At 59.4% G+C, this 27,782-nt stretch overlaps 1 protein-coding gene across 1 annotated transcript in view; it reads left to right on the top strand.

The window, feature by feature from the left end:
- Positions 1–27,384, top strand: part of TIMP2 (TIMP metallopeptidase inhibitor 2) — a 48,353-nt gene extending 20,969 nt beyond the window's left edge. The window contains exons 2-5 of the mRNA XM_047833711.1: positions 14,734–14,834; positions 16,785–16,893; positions 23,008–23,132; positions 24,449–27,384. Coding sequence (XP_047689667.1) covers positions 14,734–14,834; positions 16,785–16,893; positions 23,008–23,132; positions 24,449–24,646 — 533 coding nt within the window. The 3' untranslated portion in view covers positions 24,647–27,384. The remainder of the gene's footprint in view (positions 1–14,733; positions 14,835–16,784; positions 16,894–23,007; positions 23,133–24,448) is intronic.
- Positions 27,385–27,782: the final 398 nt, after the last annotated feature.

The following is a 27,782-nucleotide window of genomic DNA, read 5'->3' as shown; positions in this document are numbered from 1 at the left end:
TTGTTTGTCTTCCTGCATTTTGAGTGGTTTACATAATCTGGATTCAAGCCTTTTTTGTTGGATACGTGACTCACAGGTATTTCCTGCCAGTCTATCCCTTGTGTTCTCACTTACTAACGATGTCTCGTGGCAGGGAAATGTCTTGAGTGTCGATGGCATTTTATCAGTTTCTTTGATTGGTTGTGTTTTTGGGGTTGTATCAGAGACATCTTTACCTAACCCAAGGTCGTGAAGATGTACCCACGTTTCTTTCTGAACAGCCGTGGTTTTAGACCTTACGTTAAGGTCTGCGATCCATTCTGAGTTAATTTTTTTTCCCAAACTGACACAATGGTCGGTGTGGTTTTTTTTTTTTTTTTTTTTTAACATTTATTTATTTCTGAAGGAGAGAGAGACAGAGCGTGAGTGGGGGAGGGACAGAGAGAGAGGGAGACACAGAATCCGAAGCCGGCTCCGGGCTCCGAGCTGTCAGCACCGAGCCCGACGTGGGGCTCGACTTCATGAACCGTGAGATCATGACCTGAGCTGAAGTCGGACGCTCAACCGACTGAGCGACCCAGGTGCCCCCTGAGTTAATTTTTATATACGGTGTATGATTTTGTCTGTGGCGAGATAGGGGGTCTGTATTTCTGGTGTTTGCACGTGGCTGTCCCAGCACGATTCATCGGGGGAAAAAAACACCCAAACTGCTCTTGGCCCCGTTGAGTTGCCGTGGCCCCTTTACCAAACCTCCATCAGTGTGTTTGATGCCCCAGCTTTCTCTTCTCTCCCCCTCCTCTTGCTCATAGCGGTGGTGGGCACAGTGGCTGAGCGTAACTCTGACCCCTACTGGAAGTATATAACCGCGTGATCAGATCTACCCAGAGCCGGCGGCCGGCGGTTGGTCAAAGGCACGGTGGTCCCCGTGCACAGCACAGGCCTGTCTCTGCCACTTGCCGGCTGTGTGATCTGGGCTAAGTTTCTTAATCGGTCCCTGCCTCTGTTTCCCCACCTGTGAACCAGGGGTGCTGATAGCTGCTTACCTTGCGGGGTTATCAGAAGGAAGATGAGCCAAAGATGAGCCAAAACGGGTAAGGTGCTGGAAGGGGGCCCCGCACAGCGACGGTCGGCTGTTCCACGGACGCGTGCTGTGTTCCGACTCCCACCATGCCTCTGGGCTGGCCTTGCTCAGCCCACAGAAGTGAGAGCAGGGAGGGGTGGTGGAGGGGCGCTCGGCACAGCCTGCAGCTGTCCGGGGAGGGGCTCCTTTAGCTCACCAGCCTGGCTCATCTTGGTGTCAGCTGCAGGGGGCCACAGATGTGACTCCACACCTTTTTGGTGTAAACGCCCCTCCTTTTCTGGGAAGGCGGGCAGAGCCCGGGTCCCTTCCTGAGGCCGGAGCGTCCCCCTCTGATAATCCCACGAGCGAAGAGCTGCGAATCCTGAGGAGAGAAGCTTAACCCCCTCTCTGATTGGTTTGCCCTGGATTCTGGTGCCAAACGTGCCTGCACACGCACACCCTTGCACACGTGCACACACATCCTGCCTAGCAGCCTCCTCGTCGTCCTCCTCCCTTTCCCCCTGCCATTTACAAGCAGCTCCCCCTGCAGAGACCAGACCCTCGCCCCGTTCCGCCCCTGCCTGAGTCCCGATGCGTCTCCCGGGGTGGGGGTCTCTACCTCGGCACTGCTGACGTGTGGGGCTGAACCAGCGTTCGTCGTGGGGACCGTCCCGGGGCAGCGCGGGATGGGGAGCAGCGTCCCAGGCCTCCACATACCAGACGCTGGCATGTCGTGACAGCAAAGCATGTGTCCAGACATTGCCGCGTGTCCCCTGCAGAGCAGACCCACACCCCACCGGGAACAGTCGCCCTGCGGGATCTTGTTAAAGGTGTGCAGGACGAGTTGGGAACAGAGCCTGGGCCCTGGCGGGCGGGGTGTGGGCCAAAGTGATCCGGAGGGACATGTCGTAGGGCTCGTCCCGCATTCCGAGCTCCGTGTGCCTTGTCTCCAGGGGCTCGCTCTCCTCAGAGCGTTCCGGGCCGCCGCGTGTGTCTTCCATCCTTGCGTGTCCTCAGCCCCTGGCGCCTTGGCCCCCACCACCCTCCCTCCGAAGCCGTGTCCGCGGAGGCCGCCGACATGAGAAGAAACACAGGCAGAACCGCTCAGCCGTGTTCCGGCCCCAACCACGAAGCCCCGCTTTTGAGGCGGAAGGCGGAAGCACAGATTGCTCCAAGCCCGCGAGAGAGGAGACCTCGCTCTGCAGAGAAGGCAAGACCTCCAGCAGCCCCGGCGCCTGGCCGAGGGGCCGAAGTCAGGGTCCCCAAGCCCACGAACACAAGGCCCGGAGAGGCCGTGTTTAGCGCATCTGTTCGGTGTCGCGGGAGGACAGGCCAGGGAGCACCCACCTGACTTGGAGGGGCCTGCCCAGCGAGGAGCGGCCCGGCTGCAGGGGGCCGAGGAGAAGCACAGAGCAGAGAGGAGTCACCCAGAGGAGCCAGTGAGACCGCGGCCCCAGTGCACCAAGAGGAAGGCGGTGGGCACGGAGAAGCAGGGGGCTACCAAAGCCACAGGCCTGACCCGTCGCCCCCGCTGCGCCCCAGAGAAGAATAAGGGGCAGCGAGCGCCTTCGACAAAGACCGGTGGTGGCCGCCGTCCCGCTGACCCGCAGGTGAGCAGAGGGGTGAACACGGAAAAGCTGTTGGCTGCCGTGGAGGGACCGGAACGTCTGGAGAAAAGGGAGAGAGAAGGAGCCTGGGACGGGAGGAGGCAGCCGGGAAAGGAGGCGCGTTCTCCCATCCAAGGCCTGGAAAACAACTGTCTGGATCAGGGTCCCCAGGGAAAAGCGAAAGACCTAGAACAGCTGTGGCCGCTTGGCTCTCCCCTCAGAAGGGGAGCCACGTCACCCGTGTCCCTGCGCTGGCACGGTGACAGGAGCAGGTGGCAGAGGGAGCTGGAGTTTGCCTTCGAAGAGTTGTTTGACACCAACAGAAAGCTGAAGGTACACCTGATCTTGAACCTTGCACCCAGGCCCGGGGCGGATCACAACCCCGGCGGGGAGCACGGCCTCTCGGGGATGCAAGGCTACGGAGGCGAGACCCAAAGAGACCAGAAGACGGGAGGTGTGGAGACCGAAATGGATCCTGGCAGGGAGTCCATGCGACCCGCGGATGTGGACGCCCGCCAGACGGCGTCCCGAGACAGTTGGAGAAAGTTCCTGAGCGAGCTCGAGAACCCAAAGTATCACAGGTTGGCCAAGCTCACGTTTAGGAATGAGAGTAAGCCGTCGTTTCTCCAGGCAGGAGGGTCTGTCGGTGAAGAGACCCGGCTCCCGTGCTCCGGCTCTGGGCGGGCACCGGCCGGGCTCGACCCGCTGGCCGGGGGCCCGCGTCACCCTGCCCCACAAGACCTGCCAGACGGAGCTGGCTGCGTGGCATCGCGGCCCAGGCGGAGGGCGGAGACGGGGCGGAGGCCGGGTCGGCAGACGGGACCCCAGGGGCTGAGCTGGGGAGCCCACCCCCAGACTGAGCTGGAGGAGCCCAGAGAACAGGGAAGGGCGTGCGTGGCTCTTCTGAAGTCCCCCTCCTCCCGAGACCCGAGCGAGGAAGGGCCGTATGAAGGCGACGCCACCTCCCCCTGGCCCTCTAGCTTCGCGGACGATGACGGGCACAGTCAGATGATCCGTGACCTTCAGCAGCAAATTGAAGAGCAAAACAAGTTGCACAAGCAGTTTCTCGAAGACGCCAGGAAACGCTTGCAGGAGTTCCAGAGGATGTGATAAGCTCGAGAGTTCCGCCCGCAATAAATGCACCGTTGGTACCCAAGCCCGTGCCCTCTGTGTCTGCGTCACCCGCTCAGGAGCCAGTAGGCACCCCCCGCTTCACAGCGGCCTCCCCGGCGCGACCGCGGCAGCCCCTGTGGGGCACGGTCCGCGGGCCTGGCCACGGGTGGGGGCTGCCCGCTCGCGCCGGTCGCACAGCGGAGACTCAGGTGAATGAAGCATGTTTTGGCCGGACAGACACTGGACTTTCAGGGGAATCCAGGGTCAAGCAGGCACAGTTTCAGAAGTTTCAATGTGGTGTTGCTTAGCCGTTGGCCGAGACCGAAACGGGGAGATCTCACTGAAACCTCTGAAGTCTTTTTCAGACCCACAAAACCAACATCGTTTAACAGGACCTCGCTTAGTATACGTTCTTGTAACTTTAATATCAGGAAGTGAGAGTGAGGCGGAGGAGAGGCAGGAAGAGAGGGAGGAGAAGACAGAGGCGGAGGGAGGAAAGGGGAGTGGTCCCCAGCAACCGGGCCAGCCTGGCGACTTCGCCTGGGGCTGGCAGTGGCGGGGCACCTGGCCGGCTGGTCAGTGTCCCACCCCTGGCTGTACCCCTGACCCAGCAGCCCTGGAGACCTTGCCCTGGGCGGCGGGGGGCGGGAGCGTTCATCTGTCAGTTGCAGATACTTAGGGGCTGGGACGGGGGTGGATAAACTTTTTCTGCAGAGAAGAGGACAGTAAATTTTTCAGGCTTTGCCAGCCAGCCAGTCTGTGGCAATGACCCACAAACGCGACCATAGGCAACTCACACTGGGATGGGCGTGGCCGGGTTCCGGTGAGACTTTATTTACAAAAATGGGGGGTGTGGGTGTGGATTGGGACCTCAAGCCATAGTTAGGTGACCCTGGACCGGCGTATGAAGGACGTGCGTGCGTCCCCCCTCCCTCCCCAGGACCTCAGGTGCGCGGAGTGGGATCATCCGTCTTCGGTCGTGATGCATTTGTATCACTGGCCCACGAATGGCCTTTTCCCCTTTAACGTGCATTTCCTCACGGATGACGTCATGAATGGTTGTGAGCCCAGGGCTGGAATATTTGCTCAAAACTGGCTTCTGCCTGTGTGCTACTTCCGTTTCGTGGCCGCTGTGCCTTCTTAGCTACATGCCTGTGAACTTGGGGTTTGTCCCCCGTCCCTCATCCTGTGGGGTGTGCCCAGGGAGATGTGGGGTGACCCAGGCACATGAGAAAGGCGAACTGGGCTTCCCTGGAGAGCATCCGGCTCACAGAACCCCCAAATACGCCACCTGGATGGGGCAGTAACAGCACCCCACTGAGGTTTTTGGGTTGTTTTCGAATCTTCAGTATCTCGGGTGAGGAGGCTTCTGTTGCCGCGCGTTTTCGTCTCATTGAAAGCATCTCCTTGGACTCTGTTGTCGGTCTGGCTTTTCCGCTTTAGGTGGAGAAAATGTGTGATCGTTTTGTCCCCTGGTTCTGGAATGTCATGGGTCAGGACCCCAAAGCCAACTCGACGATCTGATCTAAGCTCAGTACCGTTAAGAACGAAGCTCCGGGCCGGGAGGGGTGTTGGCTTTGCGTTGCCCAGTGTTGCACATTTCAAGATGAGGTACCTGGAGCTCCTGCCTGTTCCTGAAGCTTCTCCGTGGTCGGAGAGGGTGCTGTGAGATCCCCAGGTTTAAAGCCATGGCCACAACAGGACACAAACATTGAGTACCGAGGTCTTCTGACAGCTGGAAGCCCCGGTCTAATGAATGGACGAGCCTGCCTTGGAGAGGGTGATTTTTGTTTCTACTTTCAAAGGTAGTATTTGTGGCCCGTGTGTTTTAGGTGACGAACTGCCCCTCCTCAGCTACACTTGAGCTAAAAGTAGATGTAGGAGATAGGCAGTGAGACATGGTGGAGGGTGGGTCGTCGCTGCCCGGACGGTCACGCCTACACTGTCCCCAGAGAGTGGGATGAGACACCCTGCCCTTTCCCACCTGTCCTGCAGGAGCTGGGGGCCAGTAGTGCAGAAAATAAGACTGCCCTCCAGCCCACCCCCGACTCCCTGTGAAGATGTCAGGTGCCTAAAGAGCAGGCTGGGGGCCTGGCAGACCCTGTCTTTGCTCCCTGTTGATCTGACCCACCTGGACTGCGGTGTCAGAGGCCCTGGGACAGAGCCACCTGGAAGGGTGTGGGGCTCCTGGCAGGTTCCCACGGAGCATGCCAAGAAGCAGTGAGGACTCCTGACTCCCGGATGACTCTGTGCCCCTTCGTTCTCCTGAAGCGTTTCTTGGGTCCTCCCTCTCCGAACACTGTATTTTCTAGAACTTTCCGTGGGCTTGATGCTCCTGCCCGCACATTTTGAGGCAGCCTCCCTGTTTCCATCTCCTCCCGCATTTACTAGCACCTTTGCCATCTGGTCGCTTCCTGGCAGTCCCGTCTGAGTCCTCGCCCCCGGACTACAGGGACTCGGGAAGGCCTCCGTGGCCGGTCGGGTGGTGGATGGGCGCCCCTGTTTGCCCAGGGGGGTTGGAGAAGGAGAGCGGCACGTGTGCGCGGCTGAGGTCCGCTGCCCGCGGGACAGGTGCAGACCTGCAGTGCCGGGACAAGAGACGGGAACGGCGGTTCACCCCGTGATGGCATGACCCCCCCCCCTCCTGCTCTTGCCGCACCGGCAGGCATCGTTGGCTTTGGCTGTGACCCTGCCTTCTGTGTGTGCTGCTCTGAGGGTCCTCATACCGTCCCTGCCCCCGCCCAGCCAGGGGCACGGTCGCGGGTGCATGATAACATCCAGAACCCCAGGAATGTAGAATAATGGGGAAAAGTAAGATGTTTTAAAACTTGGGGCCCCGGGGGACCCTCTCTGCCCTGTAGTAGTTCTTCAGACGAGCGGGAAATGTAACGTGGTAGGGAGTTGATGTGTTAGTGTGGCCTGCCTCCGAGGTGCCTGGGACGGTCCGGGCCGCGTCCCAGGCATGCGGGAGACAGCTGTGAGGACCGGACTGACCTGCTGGGTCCTCTCCCACGTTGGAAGCTGGGAGCGTAGGCCCTGGGATCCCTGTCTCTGCCCGAGAAATGCCGTGGGCTGGGGTCAGCGCGCAGACCGCATGCCTCAGCCCTACTCGAGGAGGGGGAGGGGGGCGGGTGCTGCCGTGCGGATGGACCTGAGCCCCGGGCCCAGCCCTCTGCCCTCACCCTGAAAGTGGGGCAGCCCGGAGCAGAGCCTAGCCCGGGGTCCCGGCCTGCCAGGGGCAGTGTGAAGACGCCCCAGCCCCCAACCCCTCCGTGCCCCTTCCTCAGCCTGCGGATGGGGAGGGATTGCAGGGGGGTGGCCAGATGCTCCCTCTGCGCCTCCCTGGGCTCCCTCTGCCTCCTGCCCCGCCCCGTCCAGCGGCTGCCCCCCGCTGCGGGCTCCAGGCCTGGGGTTTGCGGGGCTGAGCTTGGCTGCTCCTCGGGGTCTTGGCGGAGAAAGTGCAAAGCAGCAGTCCCTTCCACAAAGCCGCACTGTTCTCAGCAAATCCTCCCAGGATCGGGATGCATTTTTTTCAAGTGATTCAGCAGCACGTGAATGGGAACGGCCTGAGCCCAAGGCTTCGGGAACCGTGACCAAGGCCTCTGGCATGAGATCCCGCTGGGCTCACAAGGAGAAGGAAGGGTGGCGGGGCGCAACTCAGGGGCCTGCCAGGGTCCTGGGGGGGCGGGGGGAGGGCGGCCGAGCAGCGAGGGCCGAGGCTCTTCTCTGCGCAGCTGATGAGCTCTTAGAGACGGCTCCCTCCTGCTCCCGAGGGGGCCGTGGAGGTGGGAGTGCTGGTCTCCATGGAGACAGGGCATCCAGTGGACAGCAGCTCAAGCGAATGTGCTAGAATCTCGAATGGCCCGGGGCTGGGCCCACACTGCTGGTTCCTGTGCTCTCTCGTGCAGCCCGTCACCCTCCCCGACGCGTCGGCCCCCATAGACGCATCTGCTCCTGGGGGTCGTGAGTGCAGGCATCTCCAGCACCGGCCTGAGTCCCGCCGGCCAAGCCTTGCCCTCACCCTGGATAGGCACAGCCCTGCCCCAGAGCTGGGGATGTCAGCCACCACCACCCCCACCCCAGGATGAGGAGGCTTGCAGGGACCCGAAGGTGCCATCTGGTCTCCCAGTGCTGCTGCTCAGTGGAGGAAGCCCCTGGTTGCCTCCCGGCACCACGGGGAGGCCTTTAATTGTGAAATGATGCCTCTTCCCCCTTCTCAGTTCCCTAAAAGACTTGGCCTTGGAGGAAGTCTGCTGCACTGCCGACCGAGAGGGGCCGGGCACTGACACCAGGGAAGGCAGAGCCAGGTGTTTGGGGAAAGCCCTCACCACCGTGTCCACCGAGGGGCACCTACAAAGCTGGGGGGTGGGCACACAGTGAGACCGGAGGGGCAGGTGGGGTGGACGCTCCTGGGTGCTGAGCCAGCACTTGATGTCCTTGTGGCCTCTCCCAGGCTCTCTGACCACACCCCGCTTCCTCGTGGTGCAGTTCTGGGGGGAGGGGCATGGCCTCAAGCCCCGGGGGGTCTGAGCAGGCCTGCAGCCCACGGGAGCACGGTTCCCTTTCTGGGTCACTGTCTGCCCTGTCCCCCACCGTGCAGCTGGTGAGGTCCGCCCACCCTGCTCGCCATGCGAATGCAGTCCCACTGGAGGGGTTCACAACCGTCTTTCCTGTGCCCCCCCCACCAGCCACCGGAAGTGCTTTAGTCACATGCAAGCAGTTAGGGAATCCCACGGCAATTGGGGGCCCCGAAAACCTAGTAATTTTGTTACAGCTTTTGTGGGGCAACGCCACAGCTGTTACCACTGGGCTTAGATGCTGGACGGGGGCACCCCCTCACTTTCCCAACTCTGGCCTTGAAGGTGGGATGGAGGGGCCCCCTCCAGGGCGTGTCCCGGGGCCAGGCTACCCTCAGCCAGGCTTTAGACACGCTCATTACCTTCAAGGAGCTCCAGCCAGGTCGACCAGCCATCCGGTGTCGCCCGTCCACCCCAGAGGGGTAAGAAAGTCTCGTCCTAAGCGGCAGCCGCAGGACGTAGCGGCAGGTGTCGGCGGGGACTTGGGTAGCTCTGCGGTTGGAGGGTGTAAATGTCTAGACGGCAGGGCCCCTGCAGCTGTCCCCGAGCCCCCAGTGGAGTGGAGCCCACCTGGAGTCAGTGGCAGCTGGGTTTCCTCTGAAGAGGTTGGCATGTAATTGTACGTGGAGACGAGGAAAGGGACCAGGTGACCCGCGGAGGGCGTTGGCAGCTGCAGTGACCTCATTTCCGTGTGAGAAGTGGCCTTCCCCGCACTCGCCCCTGCGGCCGCACGCCATTGCCGCGGCCGTCAGACCCCGGCGCCCGCAGCGGGTTTGGCTCGACTGCGTTCCGGCTGCTGCACAGGGCGGCCCCGCCCGCTCTTGGGGACACAGGACAGGAGGGTCCAGGGCACACGTCTGGCAAATCTAGTCGAGACGCCATCTTTCCCTCCCCCTGGGCGCGTGGCCCCGGGAACATGCCCCTGACCGGAGGGACCACGGGCCTGGGAGCAGGGTGGAAGGGCAAAGCAGCCGTGTCCCTGCGGGCAGTGCTCTCCCTGGGCGACCCTCCCGGGTTCACGCTGGAGGCCACAGAGAGTAGGCTGGGCCGGGAGGGGACGTGGCCTGTGCTGATGCTGAGCCAGCCCTGGCGCTCTGAGTCAGTGCACTGGTGAGGCTCAGATGATCCGGGGCTGGATTTTGACCTTGTATTTACAGGAGTATTTTTTCCGAGCCCCGAGATTCCCACGTCTCTTCTGGGCAAATGCGTGGTTTTTCCATACGCCAGAAGCTCGGCCTCGCCCGGAACCGGGGCCTGGGGGCTTAGCGTGTGTTGAGTTTGTTGAGACGAGGCCTCGAAGGTCTGGAAGTCACGTTTGAATATGCACAGCTTGACCCGTGCTTCGGAATCGGGAGCCGGTGCCCAGGCAGAGAGGCCCCATTGGGAAGTGTCCTATTAGGATAAGTTCGTAAACGTAGCAGGTGAAATGCCTCCAGGGTGGCCAGGTCCATGGCAAGATAGTAAAGACGACCCGGTGAGAATAAAATACACAGACTTGGCAAAGAGAGCTCTCCTTCTGGGTCTGGCTCCCCCCCACCACGGATTATGGGCACGGCTTGCTGTATCCTTCGTGGCCTCCCAGGAACGTCCACGGACACAGTAGGACTCAAAAGATGTTGGTGGAGTCCGGGGGGGGATGATATGAATGTCTGCCTGAGCTGGTCGAGTGAGCCACACCCCCTGGCCAGCCCAGGCCACGTTGCCGTGCGCTGAGGACACCCTAGTTTTCCCAGAAGCCCCCTGCTGTCCCTCCCATGCCCCCCCTCCCCCCTCCCAGGACAGTCTGGCCTCCCTGGCTTTTCCCTGGGTGCTCGTCCTCTCTCAGAGTCTGAACCCAGCCCGTGTTCTTGGGATCATCGTCTCTGCCCTTGACTCTCCACCCGCCCAGCTCTTTTCCATCCCAAATCTGGCTGGGAGTGCGAGGGATCGGTTTTGCAGGCTGCTAGCCGGGGGAAGTGACATCATGTGGTGTCCGTGGCCCGAGGGGTGGGGGCAGGGGCTCTGCGGTTGCGTGTGCTTTGAATTAAGTCTACGGTTGTGCATTCCAGTAGCCAACATCTGGCGGTGAATTCATCAGCCAGCGTATCACCCTTGATCTCAAACCCAGATGTTGTGTTAACGGCAGAAAGGAAAGAAGAAAAAACAAAATCCGAGCAGCTTGGGGAGAGGCCATCATTGTTTAGCACAAAGCAGTTAGAACAAGGATCTTTATAAAGCCTCTTGTTCCCGCCGCTGCCTCTGGTTCCTACGGCGGAGGGCGGGCCAGCAGAGCAGAACCCCTCGCTGGTGGGGGGTGGGCAGGCCGTGGGCCGATCACCCACCCCAGGGCCGGACACTGGGCCCAGCAAACGTGTGTCCGTGCCTGGATTTTAATTTCCTCTCAGATTCTTTTCTGCTTTTCCCCAGCCCTGGTCTTTCAGCGGCCTGGGACTGAGAGGGACCCGTCCTGTGCTCAGAGTGGTCTCCATCCCAGAGCTCTGGAGATGCCCATCGCCTGGGGTGTGGGAGATGCCGTTCTGGAGAGTTCTCTGCCTCCTCCCTGTCCGCCGCGAGGGTGCGCGTTTCTGTTTTCCTGTCCATTGTCTGACTTCTTGCCTGGGTTGGGTGCTCCTTGAAGGCCCTCCCACACCTCCCCCCTTTCTCCCGTGGGCAGCAGAAGGAGGCCCATGCTTTTAGGATTTCGCTTGAAATGCAACCCAACCCCAGACTCTTGAGTTTCTGGCCTCGTGCTGGGGGCAGAAGACTGAGGGTCCAAAGGTCGGCAGCCAGAGCTGGCTGGGGCCCACCTTGGTGCCCCTCCAGCCCTCCCGCCCTGTGGGGCCCCTCTGTCCTGTTTCCCCTCAGGTCTCCTGCCTCCACTTGCCTGTGGGATCCTCTGGCTCTGATAAATTTATTCACTAAAGCTTTTCGCGTGCCCTTCCCCCACCTACAGTGCTGAGCCCAAGTAGCCCCTGCTGCCCGGAGCAGGTTGGCGGCTCTGGGGCTCGAGCCCGCGTGGACAGGTGTATGTGTCGCGCCTCTCCTTCACGTCAGGAGGGCGCTGACACTCCCAGAAGATCGCCAGAGGACTGGTCATTGCTTCTCTTCATTTTCTTTCTTTCCTTCACCTTGTCTCTTGTTTTGCAAAGTGGAGAGAGGGGGTCCCCACGCAGAATTCAAAGACGCCGAAGAACCTGAGTTCTTGTGCTGCGTGGACGAGCCCCGTCCGAGCTCCTCCGGGCCCCTCCCCCCCGCTTCCCTGCAAGCAGCTGGCAGCCCGGGAGCCACTTACCATTCTAGTCCGACCCCGCGAGTGGACCCCGGACCCTGGATGCAACCGGTGCCTTCTTTCCGACAATCTGAAACCGGAAAGTGTGGAGTCTGTCGCCCTAGGCCAGAGCGAGCATGTCAGGGAGCCGCGTCAGACCGGCCCCTGGGATTCGTGCTGACCGGGATGTGCGGTGTGGACCCGAGCGGCCAGCAGGTGTGGCTCTCCAGACCCGTCACCCGCAAGAGTGGGGACGTGCGCGCCATTCTTCGCCACAGCGCTTTTGCTGTTCCGTCGTCCGGAACTAGAGGTCCGTGGGGCCCCGGGCACCGTGTTTCCGAGCCCTCACCGCACCCGGAGGGAGTGCGGGTACCGGCAGTGGCACCTCGGCTGCGGACGTGAGCGGCTGTGTCTCCGGGACGTCAGGGAACTTCCCAGAGGCTGCGCGGAGGGGGAGGGGCTGACACACAATCTAGCCCGGCGCTGCCCCTTTTGAATTAGGATTTGGACTGCCTGCGAGCCTTAGGGGTTTTTCTGGGAGAAAACGGCATGGAAGGCAGTGGAACCTTTTCGCCGTCTGAGAGTAGCGTTTGCTTGTCTTCTGCCCGCCAGCGAGTGATGTTTCTTGAGCACCTATTTCGGGTTGAGCATTGTGTGGGGGTAGCGGGGCTTCTGGAAGGCAGTTCCAGAAAGCATGCAGAATTGGGTGTATTATAGTAAAATCCAGCAGCAATGCCGTTTCTAGAACCGTGGCTTCCCTTGGATGTTTCTGGTTCGTTTGATATCATCAGCCGGTGACGGTGTCACGGGAGGAGACAGGGTTAATCCGGTACGTTTCCTGATTTGCATGAACACGTCTTAACGTGGCGTTGCAGTAGGGTATAGATTACACAGGTAGTACAAGGGACCACAGACAGACTTCACCTGGCTCCCCAGATTTCTCAGGTACAGCTCATTTCCATCTGGCGAATACCTGGTGAGCGCCAACTGCTCTGGGCCTAGAACATAGCTTCTGCCAAAAAAAAAAAAAAAAAAAAAAAATGGGGCGCCTGGGTGGCTCCGTCCGTTGAGCGTCCGACTTTGGCTCAGGTCATGATCTCACGGCTCGTGGGTTCGAGCCCCGCGTCGGGCTCTGTGCTGACGGCTCGGAGGCTGAAGCCTGGAGCCTGCTTCTGCTTCTGTGTCTCCCTCTCTCTCCGACCCTCCCCCGCTCATGCACGCACGCGCGCTCTCTCGCTCGCTCTCAAAAATAGACATAAAAAAAAGAGAACGTAGCCTCTGCCTATCAGAAAGGCAGGTGCACGGCTGTTTACGACAGGTTGGATGAGAGTGTGGAATGTGCCACATGCTATGGGAGGACAGGATTTCCCAGAACAAGACAGGAAAGGGCAGTTTTATCTGGGTCTTTAAGGATGAATAGAAGTTTTCCAGGCAGGGGAGGGGTAGATGGCATTCGGAGCAGAGGTGGGGATACCCCTGGGCAGGTTTGGGTTCAAGGGACTATTATGGGCTGGTGGGACAGCAGGATGGGAGCAGCCGGGGGTAACTAAAATACATACCTCCTGGTACCGGGTTGCAAAGGGTCTCCCGTTTTAGACGAGGGCAGTGGGCGGCTGAGGAGGACACTTGAGCCAGGAGGGATGCGTCTAGAAAAAGTCCGCTGATGCCAGGGCCAGGAGGAGCCATGGAAACAGGTTGACCTGTTGCCAAGGGCAGAGCCCTCGGTTCTGGGCGGCCCACTGGGTAGCATTTCCTAGATGTGGGTTTGCAGGTTGGGGCCTGGCTCAGCCCCGAAAACAGGAACCCGTGGCCTTGGCCGGTCATGACTCAGCTGCAACAGAAGACACATGAACGGGGTTTGGGCCTGGGTGGGGTGGGGGCGCTGGTCCCTGGTGCCAGGCTGGGATCCGGGGGGTGGGCACAGACGGGGGGTCCATGTGCCTGGGCCTCCGGGCTCCGTGGGGAAGACCACCCTGGCCAGGGAGTCCCGAGATCCGAGCTGCCCACCCGCGGGTGGAGAACAGAGGCGCCTCGGAGCCCGGTTCTGTCTGTTCCTTCTTTCTCTGTCTTGCTCACATCCCATTAACGGGTGACCCTGCACAGCTGAGTTGTGGAGGCCAAAGCATTTAAAGCTCTTAAAACAGGCCGTGCCACCAGCTGATAGGGGTCAAAATGGGGAAAGGGGGGGCTCTGCCCAAATGACACGGGAACTGCCCACCTCACCTTGTCGGGGCACGGGCTGGGGCCCGGGGTCTGCCTGCCTTGCTAGGAGGAGGCTGTGGGGGGGGCATGGCCCACGAGCAGCCTCGGGCTCTTGCAAACACTCCAGAACCTTCCCAGCCCGGCCTCTTCCGTCTCCTTCACCTTGTGTCCCAGTCTGGGGTCATTTTCCTTCCGTGGCAGCGGCCCCGTACGTCGGCCGGGGTGCCCGTGACTGCCTCCTCACCCGGTTCGATACCCTTTGGCGGGTAAAGCGCTCTGACCCTTCCTCTGTCGTGCTCCCTATAGAACCTGTGTCGTTATCACAGAGAGTCAGCCACAGGACATCTTTCAGGGACACTTTTGGGACAGATTAGGCGTAGCGGGATAGACTCTAAAGATCGAAGCCCCCCCCCCCCCGGCCCCGCCCAATCCTAAACACGACGAGGCCTCTTGGGGAGGCTGTTACTCCCCTGCCTTCAGCCTGGAAAAAAAAGCCTGTTTGCCAGTAGGCTGCGGACGGAGGCTGGGTGGTAGGAGGCTCCCCGTCTTAGCTGCACGATGATGATTGCGGGCCAGTTAATTTGCTTATCTGCTTCCCCAGCCACCTGCATACACAGTGGAGAGAATTTGCAAAAGCCCCAGAGCACTCAGGCGTGACCTCAACAAAGCGCTTTGTCCCCATCGGTGCCTACCAGTAACCCCGCTGGTCGCGAGAGATCGGGTTTCTGCTTCTGGCTCCCGTGGACCGATTCTTGGGACCAGAAGGGGGCTCTTAGGGCTTTACCTCTTGACCCTCCCCGCTGAGCTCGTGAGGGTGTCTGGTGCCATGCTAAGGGCTGGGGTCATCTTGCCCCCTGCCTCCCGCCTCCCTGCAGCCCCTCGCCCCTGCTCGGAGCCAGGACGGCACAGGGGGGGGACTCTCCTCACCTCTGTGTCTTTATTTTGCAGTGATTAGGGCCAAAGCGGTCAGCGTGAAGGAAGTAGACTCCGGGAACGACATCTACGGCAACCCCATCAAGCGGATTCAGTATGAGATCAAGCAGATAAAGGTAAGGGAGACTGTCACCAGGCTGCCCCACTGGGCAGAGCAGCGGGAAGGTTGGGAGCAAGGTTGGGCCCCCCCCCCCCAGAGGCGGGAAACCATGAGGAGGTGTCCCGGGGTCTCGGGGAATGGAGCGCGGCCCCCGTGGAGCGGACCTAAGGGCTTCGAGCCACAAGTCGATCTGATTTCCTTGCGCGTAAATGCCTGAAAAGTCGTGTGGACCTGCTGCGTTCCCGTCGACTGGGTTACTTCAAAAATGTGTCGTCTTCCTTGTGATGGGTCGTAAATTCGGGGCAGGCCCTCAGCGTTACCAGCAAGTGTGCCAGAGTTTCTATGGACCATTCCACGGGTGCCTGTCCTCGGCTGAGCTAGGGCGAGGTTCGAAGCCGGGGGACCTCGGTCGTTGCGTCTGGGAGGCCTCATTTTCCCCCACGCTGTGCTGTGGGCTCTAGTCTTGCCTGGTGAGCTTTAAATTCTAAGAGGAAGGAAGGAGTCCTCCGGGCAGGTGTGGTGGGAGCCAGCTTCTTGCAAGGGAACGCGAAGGAAGGATGGAGCCCGTAGCCCGGCCGGTGACGGAGAGGAACATCGGCCGGGTGGCAGAGGGGCGGACAGATGCGGGGGGCGGGGGGCAACGCGTTAGTTTTTTCGGAACGTGTGTTCGTGTCCAAGGGCAAGGAGCCCGTATTTGAGGGGAGACGGGGCAGAGGGCGGGGCTTGGAAAGACAGGACCAGCCCTGGAGGACCGTGATCCTGATCGTTGGCAACAGTAGCTAACTCGGTCCACAGGAGAGAAGGAGATTCTAGGCTGTAGCTGGAGAAAGGGCTTCATCAAGGTGGGAGTTGTAGCCGTGCGTGTTTAACTTCGTTACAAAAATGTTATTTTTAGCCGGAAACGTTATCCGAAGGTCAATGAAATGCTTATTCGCTGCATCTGTGGCAGCTAAGAGGGCGTGTGCTATGAGCTGGAGAGAGAGCGTCTCTGTTCCTGAGACCTCATCGAGGCATCGTGAAAAGGCCGGTGTCGACACCAAAGGACAATTCTTGCCCTTTGGTGATGAATAGAGCATGCTGTCGTCACCATCGGCCTAACCTTTCCTGGCGTGGGTGGGACGAGCTGTCTCAAAGCCGGTTTATCATGACATTGAGATGACCCTACTCCATTGGGGTTCGCTTGTTGAAAGCCCCTCCTCCCCGCCCATCCTGTCCCCCAAAACCAACGCCGTTGAGTCTGATTTAGGCCCAGCAAAATCCCGATGAGGTGCCCGAAGCCCGAGGGCGCCCCCTGGGCTGCGCCCCACGGCTGGGGTGGGGGACCATCCTCAGTGCACACTCACGTCCCTGCCTGTCACCACCCCCGGTGGGGCCACAGGAACCCCTGGCTCTGGTGGGTTCTGCCTGTGTCACCTCCTCCCGGGGAACAGTGCACCCCTCCACGTGGGCTGCAGGCGCGTTCAGTAGGTCACTCAGTAGATCCGCAGGCGAGAAGTCAAACCCCACTGGCCCCGGGGAGTCGCATCCTCTTGCAAGGGTGCAGTCCCGCCCCGGGGCCCCATCAAGCAGCCCACGCTTGACCCAAATTCCTGGCAGTGCACAGGGGGGTGTCCCTCCACGACGGGTGAGAACCACCTGGAGATACACGGGCCTCTCCCCGGAGATTCTGAAATGACCTTGTCGGTGGTAGGGAGAGTCGGGCGTCTGAGACGGTTTCCTCCAGGTGACAAGAGTCGTGCCCAGCGTGCTGATAGCTGCCACAGTACGTGAGGAGTGTCTCCAGAGAATCAGTCTACAGCGGGAACGGTCACCTTCTAGCTCACTAGAACCTTCTGCCCCCCCTTTCCCATGCTGCACCACAGGTGCAGGTCGGGCGGCCCCTCCCCGGGATGTTACGCGTGGGACCCGGACCTTGTGAGCTGTGCGGACCGGCTCTCCTCACGTTTCCTTATCCTTGCCTTTCCAGATGTTCAAAGGACCTGACAAGGACATAGAGTTTATCTACACGGCTCCTTCCTCTGCTGTGTGCGGGGTGTCTCTGGACATCGGAGGGAAGAAGGAATATCTCATTGCAGGTGTGTGTGTGGATATGCCCTGGAACGTTGTCAGGGACCGTCCAGGGCCGCGTCTCCAGGGTGGGACCTGGCGAAACCACGAGGCGGGACAGAGTCCCGGGTCCCGACGCCGAGAGGCCGTCCCGAGGTCTCTGGGCTTCCCTGCCCTTTCCCGACTGCGAATTCCTGGTGGATTCTCACCTGCCCCCCAGAACGGGGGACCCGGTGTGGCTTCATGGGGAGACATAGTAAACCAGTGTCCACGGGGAATCTGCGGTCGGGCAGACACCAGGAGGTGAGAGGGTTTGCGTTTTGCTCCTGAGGGGGAGTCATGCGCGAGATGCCGGAGGCACCCGTGGCTGGGCGGGAGGTGGAGAGGGGTTGAGACCTTGTGTTAAAACTGCTGATGTTATGAGGTCCTCGACCTGTGCAGCGACTCCGCTCATCCTGTCTTTTTCCTTTTTTTTCTTTCTTTTTTTTTTTTTTTTAAGTTTATTTACGTATTTTGAGAGAGAGAGAGAACACGAGCTGGGGAAGGGCAGAGAGGGGCGGGGGGGGAGAGAGAGAGAATCCCAAGCAGGCTTCCGCACTGTCAGCACAGAGCCCGGACGTGGGGTTCGACCTCACAGACTGCGAGATCGTGACCCGGGCCAAAGTCAGGTGCTCAACCGACTGAGCCACCCAGGAGTCCCCTAAATGTTTTCTTATGAGCATCTATTACAGTTTAGGTTTTCTTGAGCTAGAACTCACACACCACGCAATTCACCGTTCAAGGGGAGTCATTCACTGGTGTGATACCTCCATCATCGGGATGGGCAACCACGGCCACCGTCGGAGAGAACTCCGTACCCTTTCACTGTTCTACCTTGCTGGCCGCCCCCCCCCCACGCTCCTCCCCCAGCTGCAGCACCCCCCAGTCTACTTCATGACTCCGTGGGTTTCCCTGTTTCAGAGGCCTCTGAATGGAGTCACAGAATATGCGTGGTCCTTTGTGCGCGACGTCCCTCACTCCGTGGGGTCGTTTCACAGCTTCGTCCAGGTTGTAGCATGAATCAGAACTTGTCCGCTTTCTATGGCCGAGCAGACCGCGGTCTGTCTGCCCGCTCACCAGTCATTTCGTGGACGCTGGGGTTGTCTCCACCTTTGCGCTCTTAGGCACGAGGCTGCCGTCCACACCCGTGATCGGGTGTCCGCGTGGCGGTGTTTTCATTTCTCTTGGGCCGATACGTGGGAGTACAATTCCAGGGCATATGGTGACTACGTTTAAGCATTTGAGGGGCTGCCAGACTGTCTTCCAAAGCAGCTGCACCATTTTACATTGGCGGCATCTCCTGTTTTTCCGATAAGAAAAATAAAGTCAATCGGAGAGAGAGGGATGGGGACAAAATCACGAAGCGGAGACCTTCCTGGCTGTGCTTGTCACGGCGACGCAGGGGCCGGCGGGGCCGGGCAGGTGCACAGAACACGTGGTGCGGGTGCCCAGGGGCGGCTGTTAGAGACCCAGGTCAGCAGGTGCAGGGGGACAGTCAGCCTCAGGCGTGTCTCCTTTTTCATGCTTCCCTATGCTTGCTACATTTTTACGAATGACATCTATTGCTTTTATGATGAGGAAGATAAGCCCTGGAGAGAAGGCAAAGGAGACAGAACCTTGCATGGTGGCGGGAACTTGGCGCCCTGACAGGTCCACGGTTTCCAGGCTCCCGCATCGGGTGGAGCCGGGCTTTAACCTACACGCCTCACCCCGCGTCTCCTCACGTCGCCCTCTAGAGGCAGCCGCCCGAACTGCAGAGCTTCCAGAGCTGCTGGAAGGGGGGCGGGCCAGGGTCCCCTCCGGGTGGGGGCTCCCGGGTGGGAAGGTGACCTAGGCCTGGCTTCACGCACGTCTCCCCCGTCTCCCTGCGACCGGAAATCGTGGCGCCCCTTTCCTGGCCCTGGCGGACTCTAAAAGCTTTTTGTGCAGATTCCGTCCGATCCTTACGACCCCTTATGAGGAAGGCACTGCCATGATCCCCATTGGACAGATGAGGAAGACCGAGTAGACGAACACCGTGGCCCAGGTCCGGGGGCGTGTGCCTGAACCCGCTTCCCCACACCGGTTGTTAGGTTCTGCTTGGTGGCTCGTTGGTCGCTTGACATTGGGGTGTGTCTAGGGTGCAGACTTTTTTGGGCAGATGCTGTGCCGGGGGGGGGGGGGGGGGGCGGGGAGGCGGGGGGGAGGGTGTTGGGCACATCTCCGCACGCCCGCGCCCGGGCCGCGCCGGGCTCTCACGCTCTGCCGTTTCGTTGGTCGGGTCCAGGCTGTGGAGGTCTCGCTGCCCAGCCTCTAAGCCAGCAGCCCCTTCCCCGCACCGTGTGTGAGAATTCCTGGGGCGGGGGGGGCGTTGGCTACCAGCCCTGGTGCCCAAGGAGCACCGCAGACCGGGTCAAGCAGAATCTCCCGGGGTGTGGCCCTGGCAGCAGCATTTTTTCTTAACGTTTGTTTATTTTTGAGAGAGAGACAGAGCACGCACACAGCAGGGCTGAGCCCCAGCAGCCGGGGTCGGTCCCCTCCCTCACGCAGGGGCTCTCCGGACATGACCGTCCTCTCCCGGAGCCCCTTGTGGTCAGGCCTGCCGCTTGCCCGGCGATTCCGAGGACCTGGGCACTGCCCTCTACTCCCTGAGGACGGGCAGTGGGGACAGCCCAGAAGGTGGATCCTGTCCAGCAGTCAGGAGCCCTGGCATGTCGTGTCCCCGTCCCACTGACCGAGAAGAGTGCGAGGAAGCCGCGTGGCTGCCTGGAAAGCGTGGGTCCAAAACGAGAGCCGAGGTGCGCACGGCAGCTTTGTGGTGGTTCTTTTGCTAGTGGTTACTTCGTGTTATTTTGGGGGACGTCATAGGAGAGCCTGCTTATTTTGTTCAGCCCTGTTCTGAAAGGAAGAGGCTTCTGTGTCCGAATGAAGCTGGGTTTTTAAAATTTATTTTTGATGTTTGTTTATTTTTGAGAGAGAGAGACAGAGAGAGGGAGAGAGAGACAGAACACAAGTGGGGGAGGGGCAGAGAGAGGGAGACACAGAATCCGAAGCAACTCCAGGCTCCCAGCTGTCCGCACAGAGCCCGACACGGGGCTCGAACTCACGAACCGCGAGCTCATGACCTGAGCCAAAGTCGGACGCTCAACCGACGGAGCCCCCCAGGGACCCCTCTACTTATTTTTAATTGATTTTTAATTTGCAATTTCCTGATGGCCTGAGAGCCACAAAAGGCACTTCTGGCAGCAGCTGGCCCACCCTTGACAGGGGGGCCTCGCTCATCTGACTTCTTCCCCAGCTCGGTGAGATAACTCTGGATCCAGTCTGGTGTTCACTTTCTGAGCACAGGCTCTCCATCTCGTCCTCCTGGGGTCGGGATGGGCCACCCAGAAATCACGGGGCGCAGCAGACAACTCAGCCGGCCCGAGGCAGCCCACCTCCTCTCGGGCTGATGATTCAAGTTCACGTGTTGAGCCGGGCACCATGAGACACTCATGTGCGGGAACTGTTCTAGAATGGGCCCTGTAATTTTCTTCTGCGGTCCTCTCCTCCAAGAGGAAAAGGAAGCGTACGGTCCTCAGTTACAAATTTTAATTAATTCCTGTCTTCCTCTCCAGTCCGAAAGGACTGTGTGTTTTTCCAAGGCAGACGTAGCAGAATGTGACAGACGGGCACATCACGCGTGCCCGCCCAAGTCTTGGTACCCGTCCCTGTACCGAAAGGGTGTCCTTTTAAGATCCGGAGATGCTGCTGTACCTTATACCCGACGTCCGAGGTCACCGGTATCCCCGTAACCAGGGCCACAGAAGACAGACAGTTTGCATTGCATCGCGTGTCCTTCCATGCCCTAGTCTTGGCGGAAGCTCGACTTGGTGGTGAACAGGTCACCAGGGAAGACGGACAATGGGGGCGCCTGGGTGGCTCAGTCCGTTGAGCGTCCGACTTCGGCTCAGGCCGTGATCTCGCGGTTCACGAGCTCGAGCCCCGCGTCGGGCTCTGTGCTGACAGCTCAGAGGCTGGAGCCTGCTTCCGATGCTGTGTCTCCTTCTCTCTCTGCCCCTAACCCACTGGTGCTCTGTCTCAGAAATAAAAACATTAAAAAAAAAAAAAAAAAAAAAAGGGACGGCAAAAAGCGGCAGGAAGTGGGACGCTGATGCCAGCCAAGCAAGACAGCAGACATCCCTGTAGAAGTTGGGAGGGCAGAGCCAGCACGGGCCCAGCCTGTCTGTAAAGAACGACCCGGCCGGGCCAGGGGAGGGCCACGGCGTACCTCCCTGCATGGGTCATGCACGCCAGGAGAAGCCAGGAGACAGGAATGAAAGTTACTGGCCATCTTTCTGTTTCTCCCCTCCTTAGCTGCTCTGGACTCCTAGAAAGTAGGGGGGGAAAGCCAAACACTTATTTTTTTGTTTGCTTATTTATTTTGAGAAAGAGCAGGAAAGGGGCAGAGAGAGAGAGAGAGAGAGAGAGAGAATACCAAGCAGGCTCCGCAGTGTCGGCACAGAGCCCCATGCAGGGCTCGGACTCACGAACTGCGAGATCATGACCTGAGCTGAAGTCGGACGCTCGACCAACGGAGCCGCCCAGGCGCCCCAGATACCTATTTTTAAAGTACTTAGAACCACCCAAGCACTTCTCTTTGTTACTTGTTGGGACTCAGAATGAATGCTGCAGTGGCAGTCCTGCTTGTTGATTCTGTCCTTCACCTAGAATGTCAAGTGCAAACAGACACAAGGGAAAACAGGGTTCCCAAGGGTCAGGGGAGCCGTCAAAACAGAGGTCAGAGCGTCCGAATTCGCGTGCAGGGAGCGCCTCCTGCAACCCGCCTGGTGCACCGGCTGTCCCCGTGCCGCTCGCAGCCTCGGGCGAGCCGACCCGTGTCTCCCCTGGCCAGAGATCGCGGTGGCATTTACTCGCCGCAGTCGACAAGCCGCGTTAGTCACTCAACTACGTGTCTGTCAGCGGGTTCTCTCCGCCCCCAGTGCTGTGCCTGAGGTCGTTACGTTGGATGTACCGGAGCTTTGCCGAGTGCGGTGTGCCCAGGGTGCCCCCCGAGGCTCCCGTCTGCCCCCCGGGGAGCCTCCCCCTGCCCTCTGCCAGGCTCCGCCGCTCGTCGCCGGGCACCTGTGCGTCCTGACGCGATGCCATTGCGGTCACAGGGCTGGGACTTGAAACGACCTCCCGAGCCCTCCTTACGTTCTGTCATTCGCCAGAATTCGCTTGCCTGCCTTTGTCTCCTGCTTGGCTAAGGCCAAGGCCGTCCCCAGCGTGACCTCTTCAGCAGAGGAAGGGAGGGGCAGAACCAAGAGCCTGAGGTTTGAGACACAAAGAGTGCCTCATCCTCCCCCCCCCCCCCCCCCCCCCCCGCCCCGGGGAAGGGAATTTGGAGCGGATTCCCAATTCCGTGAGATTCCAAGGTTTTGCCATTCGTGGTAGAAAAACCCAGACAGGTAGACCGGTTCCTCATCAGATGGAGGAAACGTCTGAAAAAAACCAAACAAACAAGCAGGAAACAGTATGGTCTGCATGCGGCGTGATTTTTTCTGCGCACATCCATGGGCACGAAAGGATATTGGAAGGAAATGCGTCAAAGCGTTAGCTGTGATGGAAACGGGAGGTTTTTTCCCCGTTGTGCTGTTCTGTGCTCCACGGCGAGCACATGTCCCTTTTATACTCAGAGCAAGCGACCCACGGTGGAGTAGCCCACTGGGGCTGCCGTGAGGCCGCTTCCCCAACAGGGATTGGTTTCCTCGCAGACCTGGGGGCTGGGAGTCCGAGATCCAGGCGTGGGCAGGGCCACCTGCCCCCCGTGGCCTCACCTGCTCGTCCCTCTGTGCGCGTCTGTCTGGACCTCTTCTTATCAGGACACTGTTCGTATGGGGGGGGGGAGGGCTTGTGACCTCATGTAACTTAATGACCCCTGGGAAGGCTCCGAATGCACATCCTGAGGTGCTGGGGGGTTCGGGCTTCGACACAGGGATTTGGGAGGAGACACGACACAGGCCATGACACTCGGTATTTGTCAGTAGTAAAGTTCCCTGCGCCCCAGCCACGCTCAGGTGCAGGAGACGGGCAGGAGGAGGACGTGTATCTTGCCCTGAGCGTGGTGATCCCTGTGTCCCCAGGAAAGGCCGAGGGGAACGGCAAGCTGCACATCACCCTCTGTGACTTCATCGTGCCCTGGGACACCCTGAGCACCACCCAGAAGAAGAGCCTGAACCACAGGTACCAGATGGGCTGTGAGTGCAAGGTAAGCCGGTGCCGCCTTCTTTTGGGCCTTTACTTCATCACCTCCGTCTCCAGGGAGACCGCTGGGCTTTGGTCCCTGGCTTCTCAGTCCACGAGGTCCTTAGGACGGGGCCGTGGGGAGGCACGGTCTCTCCACCAGCGAGGCTGTCTGGCCGGGGACAGATCCCCGAGGCGTGCCCCTGCAGAGGGATCCGTGGGAGGTCGGGGCTGTCTAGCCACCTGGCCTATGGCTTCCAGGAAGGAGAGCCTCCCGGGGGGAGGGATTCCGTGGGGAGAACAGGGAAAGAATGTCCCAGCCCCCCTTCTTGAAAGCAGCACAGAGGCTGTGCCGAGCACAGCTGCAGCCGCGCTCACGTCAGATGCACCTGTACGCGGTGACATCCCCAGGCCTGCATCCCGTCCGTCCCGCCGCCCTGCACCCCACTGCCCCCGCCCCCAGCCCCAGCGCAGGAAACACCGCGGGCACCAGGGCCCCTCTGCCACCGGAAGTGAGTCTGGGGCCGGAGAGCAGCAGGGATCGGGCCGAGCCGGTTGGCCCAGTGCTTACTGGCACACCGTCGTCGCTAACCTATTCCTGAGCTCATTCAAAATACAAATTCCGACCCGCAGCCTTGCATACGTGGAGCAGAACCCCCGGTGCCCGACGTGAACTCAAAACTGAATTCTGTCCTTGCCCTGTCGTAGACTCTTGTTCCTCCACCAAAATGCTGCTTGCCGACCCCCTCAAAGCCCACACACGCTTGAGAGCAAGACAGCATCCTTTTTTTAAAGTGTTTTTTTGCGGGGGGAGGGCAGAGACAGAGACTGCGTGAGCAGGGGAGGGGCAGAGAGAGAGGGAGACAGAATGAGACTCGCAAGCAGAGCCTGATGTGGGGCTTGAACTCACGAAACCGTGGGATCGTGCCCTGAGCTGAAACCAAGGGTTGGACGCTCAACCGACTGAGCCACCCAGGCGCCCCAAGCTAGCGGCATCCTTTTTATTTGACTGGCGCCTCGCTCCGGAAAATGCAAGACCCTTTGTTGTTGTTAAGCTCCCAGGAGGGTGGGGCTAGCCCGAAGCCGGAAGGTCACACTCCTGCAGCATCTGGGGGCACAGACACCATGCACGAGGGTCCCCCCCCCCCGCCCCCAGCCCTGTCCCTGCTTCAGGCAGGTGCCTGCAGCTGCTTAGCAAGTGGCGGGGGCGGGGCACTGGCGGGGCAGGTTCAACTCTAGTCCCGGTTGCTCGGCCGGGCGCGTTGGCTGGCTGCGTTCTGGACGTGCCACCTCGCGCGGCCTCGGCCCCCGACCGAGTCCGCCCCCGCGCCCTCTTCCTAGATCACGCGCTGCCCCATGATCCCGTGCTATATCTCGTCTCCGGACGAATGTCTCTGGATGGACTGGGTCACGGAGAAGAACATCAACGGACACCAGGCCAAGTTCTTCGCCTGCATCAAGAGAAGCGACGGCTCGTGTGCGTGGTACCGCGGAGCGGCGCCCCCCAAGCAGGAATTTCTCGATATCGAGGACCCGTAAGCAGGCCAACAGCGTCCCCTTTGGCCAACGGAAGAGCCTCCAACCAAGAGTTCAGACTGGTCCAGCTCTGACATCCCTTCCCGGAAGCAGCATGAATAAAATAGTCATCCGAGCGGGTCTATATTGGTGTGATTCTCCTCCCGCCCCCCCCCCCCCCCCCACTGCCCCTTCACAAACGTGGTTGCGGTCCCACGCTCCATCCGCCAGCCTGGGCGGCGTGCGTCCCGGCCTCCCACCCTCGGGTGCGGACGGGAGTGGGACGCACGGGCCCGGCCACTGTCACAAACACTGAGCAGACAGCACTTAGGAGTCGCCCAGGCCTGGTCAGGGCAGAGCCTGGGAACGTGCGTTTTGCAGAAACTTCCGAGGGTCGTTGCAAGACTGTGTAGCAGGCCTACCAGGTCCCTTTCGTCCTGAGAGGGGCATGTCCCTCGTTTCCTGCAGCCTCCACGCCTCTGGCCCCAGGGTGGCAGTCCCCACCCTTTGCAAGTGCCCCGGCCTCCTCGGTGCCCATCACGGGCTCCCATAAGTACAGGAGTAGCCCTGGACCAGTGGCTTCCTCCTGCAGGAGCCCCGCTGACCCTGATGATCAGCAGAATTGCAGTGAGAGCCACGCTCCAGGGCCTTTGCGGCGTGGGCGACAAGCTTCAGCTTCAGTCCTGCCCGCCCCCCCACACCCCAACTCTGGGGGAGTCTGCCGCATTCTGCCCTGAGGGCAGGCACCGGGGGGGGGGGGGGGGGGGGGGGGACTCACGGCCGCCCTGACAGTTTACTCCCAGGCGGCCGAAGTCCCTCCGGCTTCCCCCTCCTCGTCCCGGCCTCGAGCGCACAGGTGAGTGGCGCACGTCGGCTTTGCGAGGGGTCGCGTGCGCCCGGCGCACCGGGCTGGCTGTGCCCCCCACACACACGCCGCAGAGCCCCTCCCGGGCGGGTGTGACCTCCCTCAAAGACAGACGTTCGCTGGGCTGTGCACGGATTCCTGTGAGTGAAGTTAGCCGGGCCTGCCGTGAAGTCTTCCCCGGGAAGGGGGAAATGGACGGGGGTGGGTTCGGTGGGTCCCCTGCTGGGCCTCCGGGTGCTGTGGCCAACACCTCACGCTCCTAAAGACGAATTCTCAGATAAGACGTGAACCCAAGTGACAGCTGTACCAACTTCCACTTCTGTTTGTCCCGTTGGCGCTCTCAGTTGGAAAACAAAACAAAACAAAACATCGTAGGGGACTAGAAAACCTGTCCCCTACCCGTGGCTTTCTGCTGCCCATAAAATAGGGGTTAACGCAGGCAGAAATCTCTCGGTAACAATAAAGGCAACCTTTTCCTTCCTCCTTGGGTTGTCAAGATGACCCGTGCTGAGTTGGCCACGCGAATTGGGGAACGGCACACACGTGCGCTAAAACCGAAGTCTGTCGGCCGGTGAATGGTCCCTCTGCAGAATGCTTCCAAAGTCACCACGTTCTAAGCCTGCTCTGTTCTGCGGTGACCCCAAAACACCCGTAAGACTCCTGACCACCCCCCCGCCCCAAGTGGCATGTCGGTCCCATGCCTGCTGGGACCTGGTCAGCGTAGATTCTGATGACTTCCCTTTCTAGGGCAGACTAGAATAGCCAGGAATCCGCCCTCGTTCCCAGGGTGCTTTCATGCTGTGCAGTGATAGAGAGTTTGTAAGATGTCATAACGGACCAGTCCACGTGATTGCAGTATATACGAGAACACCAGACCCCTCCCATCAATATAACACCCCACCCCCGTTTGCTTCCTGTATGGTGTTATCATATGTAACATTTACTCCTGTTTCTGCTGATTTTTTAAATGTCTTGGGTTTGTTTCTGACATCAGTTGTAATCATTCCTGTGCTGTGTTTCTTATTACCCTTGGTAGGTGTTAGAGTTGCACTTTTTTTTTTTTTTTTTTTTTTTTTTTTTTTTTTTTTTTTGGTTAAGGTTTCTGCATCGTGGAAGCATTTGACCCAGAATGGAAAGCATAGCCTTTGATGGTGGATTCCTTCAGATCGTCTGTTTCCTTCTTTGAGTACGGTCACTTCTTCCATTTGCTACCTTTTTGTTCTCTGGTTCAAGTCGTGACAAAGTAAAAGATCTTCGAGTCGGTTGGTTCTAAAACATGGCCTTCCTGCTTAATCCACACACATTGGTTCTTCTAGCCATGCTGAGCGGGGAAACAGAAACAGAAACAGAAACAAAACAAAAAAAATCAAGATGAAGTGCCCAGTGGCAGCCGAGAGGCAAAGCCACTCAAATGCCGTCAGAGTAAATAATTGCAACCTGTGTGTAGTTCGAGAAGGCTCTCCATTCGGCATTGTCTAATTTATGTGTTCTGTTCTAAGCACTGCTTGTTTCTTCCACCGTTCTTGTCTGCATTCAAGCAACTCAAAATATTTAAAATGAAGTTTACATTGTAGTTATTTTCAAATCTTTGCTTGATAAGTATTAAGAAATATCGGACTTGCTGCCATAATTTAAAAGCTTTGTTTGACTGTGTTTGTTTTTGCTTGGTTTTTGTTTTGTTGTTGTCGTTTTTTTTTGTTTTTTTTTGTTTTTTTTGTTTTTTTTTTTAATTTTTGGGCAATGTGTTTTTGCTGGAATATGAAGTCTGAGACCTTCCTGTGCTGGGAACACGTAAGAGCTGTTGAACGTTGACAAGCAGACTGCGCATGTCTCCGATGCTTTGTATCATTCTTGAGTGATCGCTCGGTCAATGGACAATAAACAGTATTATCAAGAACGTTGGCTCTGTCCGTGTGGCTGTATCCGACGTGGTGGCGTAAGAACCAGCCCCGACACCTCCAAAGGAGTCACTCCCGTGGAAGGGGGGAGGGTGCTTCGTCTACGAGAGAAACAGAGGGCTGGGTGCTCAGAGGAGAACGTGGGGTAACTCAGCAGGGACGGGGCAGACGGTGGTAAAGATGATTTGAAATTGGCCGAGGGGCAGAGCGCATGACACAGGCCCTTTGTTCATCTAGCAGACACACCCCACTTGCTATGCTATGCAGCACACAGAGCAGAGCCCCGTGCCCATCTTGCGTCCTCGACGGGGAGCACCTCCTGCCCCTTGTCCTTCTTCGCCCATGTCCACACCCCGCACACCCCACTTGAGGTCATCAGGGAAATTCCAGGTGTGAA

Source organism: Prionailurus viverrinus, chromosome E1, assembly GCF_022837055.1.
Source record: "Prionailurus viverrinus isolate Anna chromosome E1, UM_Priviv_1.0, whole genome shotgun sequence".
In the NCBI taxonomy this organism is placed as follows: domain Eukaryota; kingdom Metazoa; phylum Chordata; class Mammalia; order Carnivora; family Felidae; genus Prionailurus; species Prionailurus viverrinus.
Note: the sequence above shows the minus strand (reverse complement) of the source record. Positions and strands in the feature narration are given on the sequence as shown.